The 12,037-nt window shown below is 44.8% G+C and overlaps 1 protein-coding gene and 1 pseudogene across 1 annotated transcript; both read left to right on the top strand.

Moving 5' to 3' along the window:
- Positions 1 to 298: 298 nt before the first annotated feature.
- On the top strand, positions 299 to 6,621 carry LOC115115694 (uncharacterized; annotated as a pseudogene).
- An 89-nt stretch (positions 6,622 to 6,710) lies between these two features.
- LOC115117531 (zinc finger protein 37-like) lies at positions 6,711 to 9,238 on the top strand. The gene is made up of 4 exons (XM_065003693.1): positions 6,711 to 7,237; positions 7,331 to 7,434; positions 7,538 to 7,601; positions 7,783 to 9,238. Exons 1-4 carry the CDS (start codon positions 6,931 to 6,933, stop codon positions 8,871 to 8,873), a joined length of 1,566 nt encoding a protein of 521 aa, XP_064859765.1. The 5' UTR covers positions 6,711 to 6,930; the 3' UTR covers positions 8,874 to 9,238.
- The last annotated feature ends 2,799 nt before the right edge of the window (positions 9,239 to 12,037 follow it).

The following is a 12,037-nucleotide window of genomic DNA, read 5'->3' on the forward strand; positions in this document are numbered from 1 at the left end:
CTTGAGACTAATACAACCTCCATATAGTTTGTCTGTGGTTAAGATTACTCCAGTGCTCAGTTAATAACATGATAACATGATAACCAATAAGCATAATAAAAAAAAAACATTGATTTACTCAATGTTAAACGATGATTCTGCAAACCATAGGAATAATTCATTCGTTTTTCCTCTCTAGCAAGCTGTCGTCAGAGATGTCCCAAAATAATATTTAGTGCTCAAAGATTTGACTCTGGATAATGCACATTCTAGTCTCCACGCGGTAGGTGGCGCTTTCTATCTAAACTTTCTGAACGCTGATCGGATGCGTGCGCAAAGACACAGTCATTAAAGATGGCGGCGCATTGACAACAATCCAGGTATTCTTACAAATATTACTACTTCGTGAACAAGCTGGGGACAAAATCGTTTATTAGACGTTTTGAATTATTTTGAATCGTCATAGCTATCAGTAGTTGTGACCAGGTTTCACAAAAACAAGTGTTTAAAATGTCGGTAACGCGTGTTTTGCATCAACGGATAAGCTCTGTCATGGGCATATTAGCCTCAGCTGCTGTGACCGAGATTTGCAAGTTAGTGGACGATTGCTGTGGAGCGTTACGTGTAGAAGTCTCTCAAAGCAAGGAGCAAATCCTATTGCTAGAGAAGCAACTCAGCCTGGCGGAGTCGAGGTACAGGTCGGTGAGTGGCAAAGGGCTGACGCCTGTCACCGGCGACTCACCAATAATCAACAGTTCGTCGGGCGATTCACCCGCGGCGAATGCGGATGATGCGGACGAAGACGAAGGTAGGCTACCGATTTTTTTCTAAATGCCTGTTGTCAGCCTTTGAGCTAATGATTTGCCAAGAATTGGTCAAGTTGACCTCTCACTCTCTCTTTTCCAGTTAACACTCTTGAGGTGGACGGTGTCAATGGCAATCAGCACGCTCTGTGGAAAGAGGTATCCACAGCACCAACTGATGAGGCTGGGCCCTCACACTGACCCCTGGCCCCATAGTCAGTTCCAATGAGAACACTGGGCCCCCCGCAATGACCCCTGACCCCATAGTCAGTTCCAGTGACATACCCAGGAAGGTAAGAAACTGTACACATAGTAAATAACATTTTTGTGGATAGAAATATACTATATATACAAAAGTATGTGTACAGTTTCTTTTTATACACCGTTGTTGACAGGTGTATAAAATCGAGCACACAGCCATATAATCTCCATAGACACACATTGGCAGTAGAATGGCCTTACTGAAGAGCTCAGTGACTTTCAACATGGCACAGTCATAGGATGCCACCTTTCCAACAAGTCAGTTTGTCAAAATTTTGCCCTGCTAGAGCTGCACCGATCAACTGTCAGTGCTGTTATTGTGAAGTGGAAAAGTCTAGGAGCAACAATGGCTCAGCCGCGAAGTCGTAGTCTACACAAGCTCACAGAAGGGGACCGCCGAGTGCTGAAGCGCGTAGAGTGTAAAAATCGTCTGTTCTTGGTTGAAACACTCACTACCGAGTACCAACTGCCTCTGGAAGCAACGTCAGCACAATAACTGTTCGTCAGAAGCTTCATGAAATGGGCTTCCATGGCAGAGCAGCCGCACACAAGCCTAAGATCATCATGCACAGTGCCAAGTGCCGGCTGGAGTGGTGTAAAGCTCGCCGCCATTGGACTCTGGAGCAGTGGAAACTCGTTCTCTGGAGTGATGAATCACACTTCACCATCTGGCAGTCCAAAGGAAGAATCTGCCTGCCCCAATGTGTAGTATGAACTGTGTCAGACAATAACGGTGGAAGAGGAATAATGGTCTGGGGCTGTTTTTCTAGTGGAAAGTCTGTTATAACAGCAAAGGGGGGACGAACAGATGTCCACATACTTTTGATAATGTTTTTGTAGAGTAGACAGGGCATGGCTTTCTGATGTATTAATGTAGGAAACACAGAATTGTAATTTCTATACAAAACATTTTGTATCTGCATGTTGCTGAACATGTCCCCAATTTGGGACCATGTAGAATTTGCATCTCTGGATTTTCGGACCATTTTTCTCTTTATTATTGACTATTCATTATTGTCTTTGTTTTTCCACAGCAACATATTACCAGTTTCCGAGTTGGTGAAACTCCCAAGATACAACCGTGCACCACGTGCTGCTCCCTCTACCACTGCCCCTTCTGCCGACCGTCTGCGTTCAAACCCAACGAGTTACACCGGATCGTCCCACACATCCAGAGCCACCTGAAAAGTGCAGTTCAGAATGACGGTGAGGGGAACTTTGCAAACTGCAGTGTCAGAAAATAACGATTTCCTTGTACTCAGTAATGCTTTGTAGTTGTTCAATTGAGTTGTACGAATGCCATGCTAATGTCCTTGTACACTTGACTTTTTAAAGTCACTATCTAACATTCTTTTTTATTTTTTATACTGATTGTTTTATTGTCACCCTTTTCTGTCAGAGTACATCGTCTACAACTGCAAACTGACGTGCAGAGACTACCCTCACTACCACTGCAGCTATTGTGACCATGTACTCTGCAGAAAAGCGTTGTTTATAGAACATTTCAGAGCTTGCAGAAAGCGGAACGGGATTCAAAGACCTGCCCGTGTCCAAGCTCAATCTCCATCTGTTGCTCCGCCCCTCCAGCAACATCCCTCTCCAGCCCAGAGACCTCTCGCCCATTCAACATCCACAGCTGTCCTGCCTCTCACATCTATACCTGCTGTCCCTTCCAGCTCCAGACCTGACACCCCTCCGAGCTTACCAGTCGCTCTTCAAACTCTAAACACAGACACACCTCCAATGGACAAACCAGATGCTTCTGCCAGTCACAATCCGGTCACACGCCAGGATTCGGAACCCTCCTCGCCCGAAGTGTACAGCTGCCCTCCTACGCCGCAGATTGAGACCGAGAGACCGCAAAGACCTTCCCAAAGGGACGCAGTTCCTGTACAGACTCAGTGTGACCACTGTGGCATCATCCTAAACAAGAAGAACTTCAAGGTTCACATGAAGAGGAAACACCACGAAGAGTACATCGCTGCGGAGAACGAGGAGGCCCTGAGGAGATACCTGGCCGAATCCAAGATGGACGTGCCACCCTGGTGCCGTGCCACCAAGGTCCAGTGCGATCTCTGCGGAATCAGACTGAACAAGAAGAATTTCAAGAACCACATGAAGAGGAAACACAAGGTGAACGTGACGGCGTCGGCTTTCCAGGAAGCTTTCGACCGGTGCCTGGGCGAACAAGGCCTGTTGGTGGTCGAGAGCTCGTTGCCCGGCTACACTTATACTAGGACGCAGGAAAGAGGAAGGCGGAGGGAAGAGCGTGACAATGACCTCTTTCCGGACATCGACATGGAAGAAGAACAAAGCGACAGGTTCCCGGACACTGGCGCACTACTGGCCCAGGAAACGGACCTGGCGACCCAGCAGTTGCAAGGAGAGAGAGTGCTGACTGGAATGGTAAACTCTCAATGGTTGGGCTTAATATGTTTGGTCTCATAGAGGGTAGGGGAGAGAGGTAGGCCAAATGAAAAGACAATGTCTGATTATCTCACTGATTCAATACAACTCAGAGATCAGTACTCTAGAACCTAGCTATTCACTCACTTATTCTTTATTCCCAGAATGCTCAGAGGTACCATGGTCTGGGGAAACCTCATCTCCTGGAGGTAAGTACAGTACCTGTAGATTTATCTCACATAGAACAACCAGAAAATTACTTTCCTTCTTTCCTAATATCATATTTAAATCAAATCAAATCGGCACGTGCGCTGAATACAACATTTACATTTACATTTAAGTCATTTAGCAGACGCTCTTATCCAGAGCGACTTACAAATTTGTGCTTTCACCTTATGACATCCAGTGGAACAGCCACTTTACAATAGTGCATCTAGGTCTTTTAAGGGGGGTGAGAAGGATTACTTTATCCTATCCTAGGTATTCCTTAAAGAGGTGGGGTTTCAGGTGTCTCCGAAAGGTGGTGATTGACTCCGCTGTCCTGGCGTCGTGAGGGAGTTTGTTCCACCATTGGGGGGCCAGAGCAGCGAACAGTTTTGACTGGGCTGAGCGGGAACTGTACTTCCTCAGTGGTAGGGTGGCGAGCAGGCCAGAGGTGGATGAACGCAGTGCCCTTGTTTGGGTGTAGGGCCTGATCAGAGCCTGGAGGTACTGAGGTGCCGTTCCCCTCACAGCTCCGTAGGCAAGCACCATGGTCTTGTAGCGGATGCGAGCTTCAACTGGAAGCCAGTGGAGAGAGCGGAGGAGCGGGGTGACGTGAGAGAACTTGGGAAGGTTGAACACCAGACGGGCTGCGGCGTTCTGGATGAGTTGTAGGGGTTTAATGGCACAGGCAGGGAGCCCAGCCAACAGCGAATTGCAGTAATCCAGACGGGAGATGACAAGTGCCTGGATTAGGACCTGCGCCGCTTCCTGTGTGAGGCAGGGTCGTACTCTGCAGATGTTGTAGAGCATGAACCTACAGGAACGGGCCACCGCCTTGATGTTAGTTGAGAACGACAGGGTGTTGTCCAGGATCACGCCAAGGTTCTTAGCGCTCTGGGAGGAGGACACAATGGAGTTGTCAACCGTGATGGCGAGATCATGGAACGGGCAGTCCTTCCCCGGGAGGAAGAGCAGCTCCGTCTTGCCGAGGTTCAGCTTGAGGTGGTGATCCGTCATCCACACTGATATGTCTGCCAGACATGCAGAGATGCGATTCGCCACCTGGTCATCAGAGGGGGGGAAAGGAGAAGATTAATTGTGTGTCGTCTGCATAGCAATGATAGGAGAGACCATGTGAGGTTATGACAGAGCCAAATGACTTGGTGTATAGCGAGAATAGGAGAGGGCCTAGAACAGAGCCCTGGGGGACACCAGTGGTGAGAGCGCGTGGTGAGGAGACAGATTCTCGCCACACCACCTGGTAGGAGCGACCTGTCAGGTAGGACGCAATCCAAGCATGGGCCGCGCCGGAGATGCCCAACTCGGAGAGGGTGGAGAGGAGGATCTGATGGTTCACAGTATCGAAGGCAGCCGATAGGTCTAGAAGGATGAGAGCAGAGGAGAGAGAGTTAGCTTTAGCAGTGCGGAGTGCCTCCGCAACAGGTATTACAGTGAAGTGCTTACTTACAGGCTCTAACCAATAGTGTAAAAAAGACATTAGGTGAACAATGGGTAGGTAAAGAAATAAAACAACAGTAAAAAGACAGGCTATATACAGTAGCAATGCTATAAAAGTAGAGAGGCTACATACAGACACCGGTTAGTCAGGCTGATTGAGGTAGTATGTAGATATGGTTAAAGTGACTATGCATATATGATGAACAGAGAGTAGCAGTAGCATAAAAGAAGGGTTGGTGGGTGGGACACAATTCAGATAGCCCAGTTAGCCAAACCGCTGACGCTGTTTTTGATTCTCCATACAGGATTCAACTGAAAATAACGATTGGATTACCATTCATATAATAAATATACTTATGTTATGATGATTCCTCACAAAACTAGAACCAAAAAAATACAGTGATTTGGGGGACATTCACAATGTAATCTATAGAAGGGTTCTTAAATATGATTTAATATACAAATGTCAACAATCCTTCCTCCACGGGACACTAATATTGATTAAATTGAGTGAAAATCCCCCAAATCATCATTGTTGTTTCTAGTTTTGTGAGGAATCACCCATAAATGCCTTCTGGAGTTTGACATGTAGCCTACCTAGTGACTTTCCTGACCTCTTTTATATACAACTCCACTGCTTTAGGAACCAAATGTTCAACAACAAACACTTCACCAAAATAGGCAGCTAAAACACTGGAACCATTGAAATGATGCACTTTCTTGCAGCTTCCTCTTGAGTCGCTGGTGTGGATCTTCCGGGACGTACTGCGTGTGGATGGAAAGAGAGGCTACTGGAACCTGTCTCTGGTCTGCAGAACCTTCAATGCCATCCTGACAAATGAAATCATCAGGAAGTACTCCACAGGGAAGGTTAGTATCGACAACAACATACGTAAAAAAAAAAAGCAGATGGTAAACAGGCAAAAAATATATATTTGTTCATTCAATGTCATGCAGTGTTGGTTCTGAGGACAGTTTCATGTACCATATGTTTCCAGATGAAGGAATGTGTCTGACAATCTGTTCTGTGTTTCTTTTAGAGATCTGATCCTGAACCCCAGTAGTTACTGAAAGGAGAAGTCAGTACATTGTGCTTACAGGTTACTGTGAATGACATAATGTGCTAATATGCTCACTGCATACACACCTATTACCAATGTTATTACTACCAATGTTTATTTCTTTATTTACAACGTTCTCATTTATTGTAAAAACAAAAAGCAAAACGTTATCTAGGTGTTTTGCTATTGCTGAGGACTATCTGAAATCCCATTGGCTATTTATCCATTCTATATTCAGATTTTGTATATCTTTTTACTGTTACATTGTTCAGAGTTAGAATGCATTCTCAGTGTGGTGCTTCAGTTAGTTTGGAGACTACTAACCCTTAGTCTACTCATCAAATTACTTACTTTTAATTGAAGGAATGTATTTATTCCTTTATAATTCAGTTGTATGCTGATGTTGTATTTTTGTACTTGAACTAAATAGTAAAATAATTTTTGGATGACGGTGTGTGTTTTATTTAATTCACAACAGGCTGGTTTTTAAAACATTTGATTGCTTTTTAGTAGGAGCAACATACGATATGATTCAGCAGCAGGTGGCAATGTTGGAACATAAGTCGTATGTGTAAGCAACCTTTATTTTGAAAAGCCAGCCTTTATTTCGGAGAAATTATCCAGGAAGTAGCTGAAAAATCTTTGTTTATAAAAAATAGTGTAACGTCTATGGTCTTAAAACGGTGTAGTCTCAAGACGTTGACTGAGCACTTCGTTTCAAATTACTATATCATAAGTGTTTAACATTGACAAAGGACATGTACGATACAGTCGCCTTTAACGCTCAGCTAGCCTCCATCGTTGAGGTTTTGGCAAATGCAGCCGTTGCCGAAATCAGCAAACTTGTAGATGATGGCCATGCTGCCTTACGTTTGGAAATTTCCCATAGCCAGAGAGAAATCGATAACCTGCGGAGGAAGTTGCTGCTGACAAAATTCCAGAATTCTCGACGAAGCGCAGAGAAATTCGGAGCCCTCCGGCACACTGTCAGCAAGCGGGACACAGATCTTGTTGCCCGGGCTAGAGGGAGCTTCCAAGGAAAGTCAACAGGCATACTTGGATATTGTTTAGTTTTTTTTTTACCATCTTTGAAAACGTAAAAAAATCATGGGTAATGTATAATATATAACGTTTGAGGGTTTCTCTTTTCTGGTGCAGTGGAGAATCGCTGTGCCGAGCGTAAAGGGAGACATTTTACGCAGGATGCCACCAGCTGGAGAGACGCAGGACGCACAGCGACAGACAAGGATGTGGGCATGCCGGTCAGTTGTCATACACACGCCCAAATGTATTAGTTTGTTTTTATATTTCAAATGGTGGTGGGGGAGTTTTTCTAATAAATTGTTTCTGGTGAATACAAAACAGATGGCAGATATGCAAGAGATGCCTCTTATCAAAATGGAGAACCTTGGCACCAGCAGCCCGGAAGGTATTTTTGTTCAACTTATCAAGTCCATACAATATACACTTTATGTTGAGTAAAGCCTTCAATCTGTATTGCCGTATTTGATTAAATTCTTAGTCATTACCAATAACTAATAAATAAGGCAAAAAAGAATCCGTCTTCACTACAGGAAGCTGATGCTGTGCTTTACGTTGACCCATTTCAGAGATTGTCCAACCAGTCAGTGAGTGCAGTGAGAAGATTGTGCCAGAACCAGGTTCTTCATCATCTACTGAACCCACAGACCTTCCGGACCAGCAGGGCAACAGACACAGAGCTCCAGACACCTCACTGAATATAGAACCTGACAACCAGACGTTCCAGCATCCAGCGTCACAATACAACAGAACAAGACAGGACCATCAGGTTGCTGAGGGTGTGACCTGGGAAACTGACCATCAACCCATAGAATACAGCCTGTCCCAATGGACAGAGAACCAAGAGACTGACAACCCAACTGTGAATGCTCCTCACAATGCAGGGCCAGACTCCAAGAGGCTGTCTGAACATCCAGAGAGGAGAGGAGTGACTGGTAACTCTGGGGTCAGCGTGTCTGCTTCTGGCTCTCTGGACTGGCTGCCTGATGTGGTGATGGTGGACTCAGTTCCCATTAAAGTGGAGGCAGATATGAGTTCAGAATGGAGCATAACTGGCCAAGAGGTGACATCTGGAGACATCTGTTCAGATGGCAGGCAGCTTGTGGACAACAGAGGAAGAGGAGGAATGGAGACTGGACAGACGAAGTGTCCCCCTGACACTCAACATGCAGAGCAAGGGACAACTGTAGGATCAAGGTCCAAGTTGCCAGATTTCAATGGACTGTCCACCCAAAACAGCTTTTCATCTCCAAGGGTTACTCTCCACCAGGTTCCCCGAAGAGGGAAGCCAGTCAACTTCCCGAATTTCAACAGAGGCTCCACTTCTTCATCGAAAAGCATAGAAAAGCAGCCACAACAGCTGATGTCTCACTCCACCCAGAGGCAGCTCTGGTGCAGCCTCTGTGGAAAGCCCTTTCCCAAGCCGGCGCACCTGCAGAGGCACATGCGGGTCCATACGGGTGAGAAACCGTACGGCTGCAGCCACTGCACCAAGCGCTTCTCCCACAGCCACCAGCTGAAGATGCATGAGAGAGTCCACACCGGAGAGAAACCGTTTCAATGTGTCTACTGTGGGAAGTGCTTCACCCAGTCTGGCCACATGAAGAAGCATCTCCTTGTCCACACTGGTGGCAGGCCACAGGATATTATGCTGCCCTGAGTGTTCCAAGGTGAAGTTTCCCCTAGGTTATAGATATTGGATCAGTTTCCTCTCCCCAATCCTAAGCTTAAACATTTGTCCTAAAAAAATGCAGAACTGTCCCAAGATCAGCATCTAGGGGCAACTTCACAATAATGATAGGCAGGGCCAGGAGTTTTCCCTCACCATGTGACCAGACCAAGGAATAATTCCTGTCCCTAGTTGTAAGGGGAATGGCTCCAGACTATTGGGGTTTTCATATGAAGACTGGGTCCATGTGTTTTTGTATTGTTTTATTGGAAGTATTTAAGTTTTCTTGTTTTTCAATCAACAAACAAAACAATCCACATTCACAGATGTGGCAGAAATAAAAAATAAACAAACAACACATTTGCAGCAGTACTATCTGTGAACGTGTTAGCTATTTCCAGCTTTAACTGAGACAACGAGCAAATAACTTGTTTTACAGCATGTATATACACACATTTCCTTAATCTCCCCATTCTGTCCAGTTTGAAATATAGTTGAGTAGTGGAGACCAGAGTCAATTGAACCTGCGCCGTCTCTCGCGGACGTCACAAGTGAGCTTTTCAAGAGGAAGAAAGTCAACAACCTGGTCAATCCACATTTTAAATGTAGGACAGGAATTAGAAGCCCACCTTGGTAGAATACATTTTTTAGCAAAGTATGTGATAGTCATAAACCCATTTTCTCTGTTTAGATCAAGAACAAAGTCCTGCTAAGCATTAAGAAGATAGCCACGGGGTCATATCAAACTACATCTAATATTTTATTTGCAGCAGTATGTATAGATTTCCTAAATCTGTCCATCTCCCCGCAATGCCAAAACACATGCATGTAAGATCCACTTTCAGACACCGGAGGTTGGTGGCACCTTAATTGGGGACGATGGGCTCGTGGTAATGGCTGGAGCAGAATTGGTGGAATGGTATCAAACACATGTTTTCTATGTGCCATTTACTCCGTTCCAGTTGTTACAAATCGTCCTCCCCTCAGCAGCCTCCACTGCTTTCAGATGTACATCTTTTACAATCAGGAGACATGTCTGTATTCTATGGAGTCTCACTGTGGTGTAATACAATTTGTACAACATTTTAAAAAATAGATGATTTCATTTTTATATTAGTAGAGGAGCAGTATAGCCTGTCGCAAACATCCGTCCATAACTCCTCACTGATAGTCAAAGGTCCTTTTCTCAGATTATTTTCAAAGGAGTAAAGGAAGAGCCCACATTCTCAGATGGGAGTCTAAAGATATAGGAGATTTTGCCTTTGATGGATTGTGCTGTAGCAAGAAGGGTCTCAACTTCATTGAGCTGAGCTCTAAACCTCCTCTTGGAAGTGACATGAGAAATTGAGGTGTCTAATTTGAAGATATTTAAATTGGATCTTGGCACATTGAATTCACTGCAGAGTTCTTGAGAGTATTTCAGTGAAGTTGTGTTCTGATGAAACCGGTCTGAAAAGGTCCTGAACCCTAGAGTATGCCAAAGTTGAAAGTTGGCATCACTCAGGGCTTTTGTCAAGTCTGGGTTGCATACTATACGCGTGTGAGAGCATATTTGGGGGGAAATGCCAAGGCATTTCTTGAAGTCCTACTAGTAGGGTGTTGTAAATCACAAGTTTAGGCTTTTTTTTGTGAACCTTTATTTAACTAGGCAAGTCAGTTAAGAACACATTCTTATTTACAATGACAGCCTAGGAACAGTGGGTTAACTGCCTTGTTCAGGCGCAGAACGACAGATTTTTTTTTATCTTGTCAGCCCGGGGATTCAATCTAGAAAACTTTTGGTTACTGGCCCAACGCTCCAACCACTAGGCTACCTGCCCATTTCACTAAAGTTATTAGTGAATATAATTAAGCACCAAGGCAATGAACCACAGGATTGGGCCTCTGTCTGAATCCACAAGTAGTACAATTGAAGGCAGGGAAGGGCAAGACCACAAGTAGTACAATTGAAGGCAGGGAAGGGCAAGACCACAAGTAGTACAATTGAAGGCAGGGAAGGACAAGACCACCCTCAGACATGGCCGCCTCAGGTTCCCAGATGTCAGCGCACCCCTGGCCCTGGGAAATGGACCTGGCGACCCAGCAGGTACAAGGAGGGAGAGTGCTGACTGGAATGGTAGGTGGTTGGATTTAATATTGTTGATTTTATAGAGGGCTTTATTGAACTATATTGATACCCCTTTACCATTTACATCAAATGCTGCCTAGAAAAACACTTGTCTATTCACATGCCAGTTGCAATGAGTTTCTGAGTCCCAAAATTAGAATTTATAGAACCCATTCAAACAGAATTCTCTATGGTTTATTTATTTCCATTGTGACTGTTTTGAGTAGGCTAGACAGGTTAAGATGTTCACCAGCATTGTAGAACCAAGCTACTCACTCACCCCACAACTACCATGGTCTGGGGAAACCTCATCACCTGTAGATTTATCTCACATAGAACAAGCAGAAAATCACCTTCCTGCTTTCATAATATCAGATGTGAAACCGGTGTGCTACTGAAAATAATTGCTTAGATTAACATTCATATAATAAATAGACTAATATAAATAAACTCAGCAAAAAAAGAAACGTCCCTTTTTCAGGACCCTGTCTTTCAAAGAGAATTAGTAAAAATTCAAATAATTTTACAGATCTTCATTGTAAAGGGTTTGAACTCTGTTTCCCATGCTTGTTCAATGAACCATAAACAATTAATGAACATGCACCTGTGGAACGGTTGTTAAGACACTAACAGCTTACAGACGGTAGGCAAATAAGGTCACAGTTCTGAAAACTTAGGACACTAAAGAGGCCTTTCTACTGACTCTGAAAAACACACAAAAAAAGATGCCCAGGGTCCATGCTCATCTGCGTGAACGTGCCTTAGGCATGCTGCAAGGAGGCATGAGGACTGCAGATGTGGCCAGGTCAATAAATTGCAATGTCCGTACTGTGAGATGCTTAAGACAACGCTACAGGGCGGACAGCTGATCATCCTAACATTGGTAGACCACGTGTAACAACACCTGCACAGGATCGGTACATCCGAACATCACACCTGCGGGACAGGTACAGGATGGCAACAACAACTGCCCGAGTTACACCAGGAACGCACAATCCCTCCACCAGTGCTCAGACTGTTCGCAATAGGCTGAGAGAGGCTGGACTGA

The sequence above is a fragment of the Oncorhynchus nerka genome, linkage group LG18 (assembly GCF_034236695.1).
Source record: "Oncorhynchus nerka isolate Pitt River linkage group LG18, Oner_Uvic_2.0, whole genome shotgun sequence".
NCBI classification, from domain to species: domain Eukaryota; kingdom Metazoa; phylum Chordata; class Actinopteri; order Salmoniformes; family Salmonidae; genus Oncorhynchus; species Oncorhynchus nerka.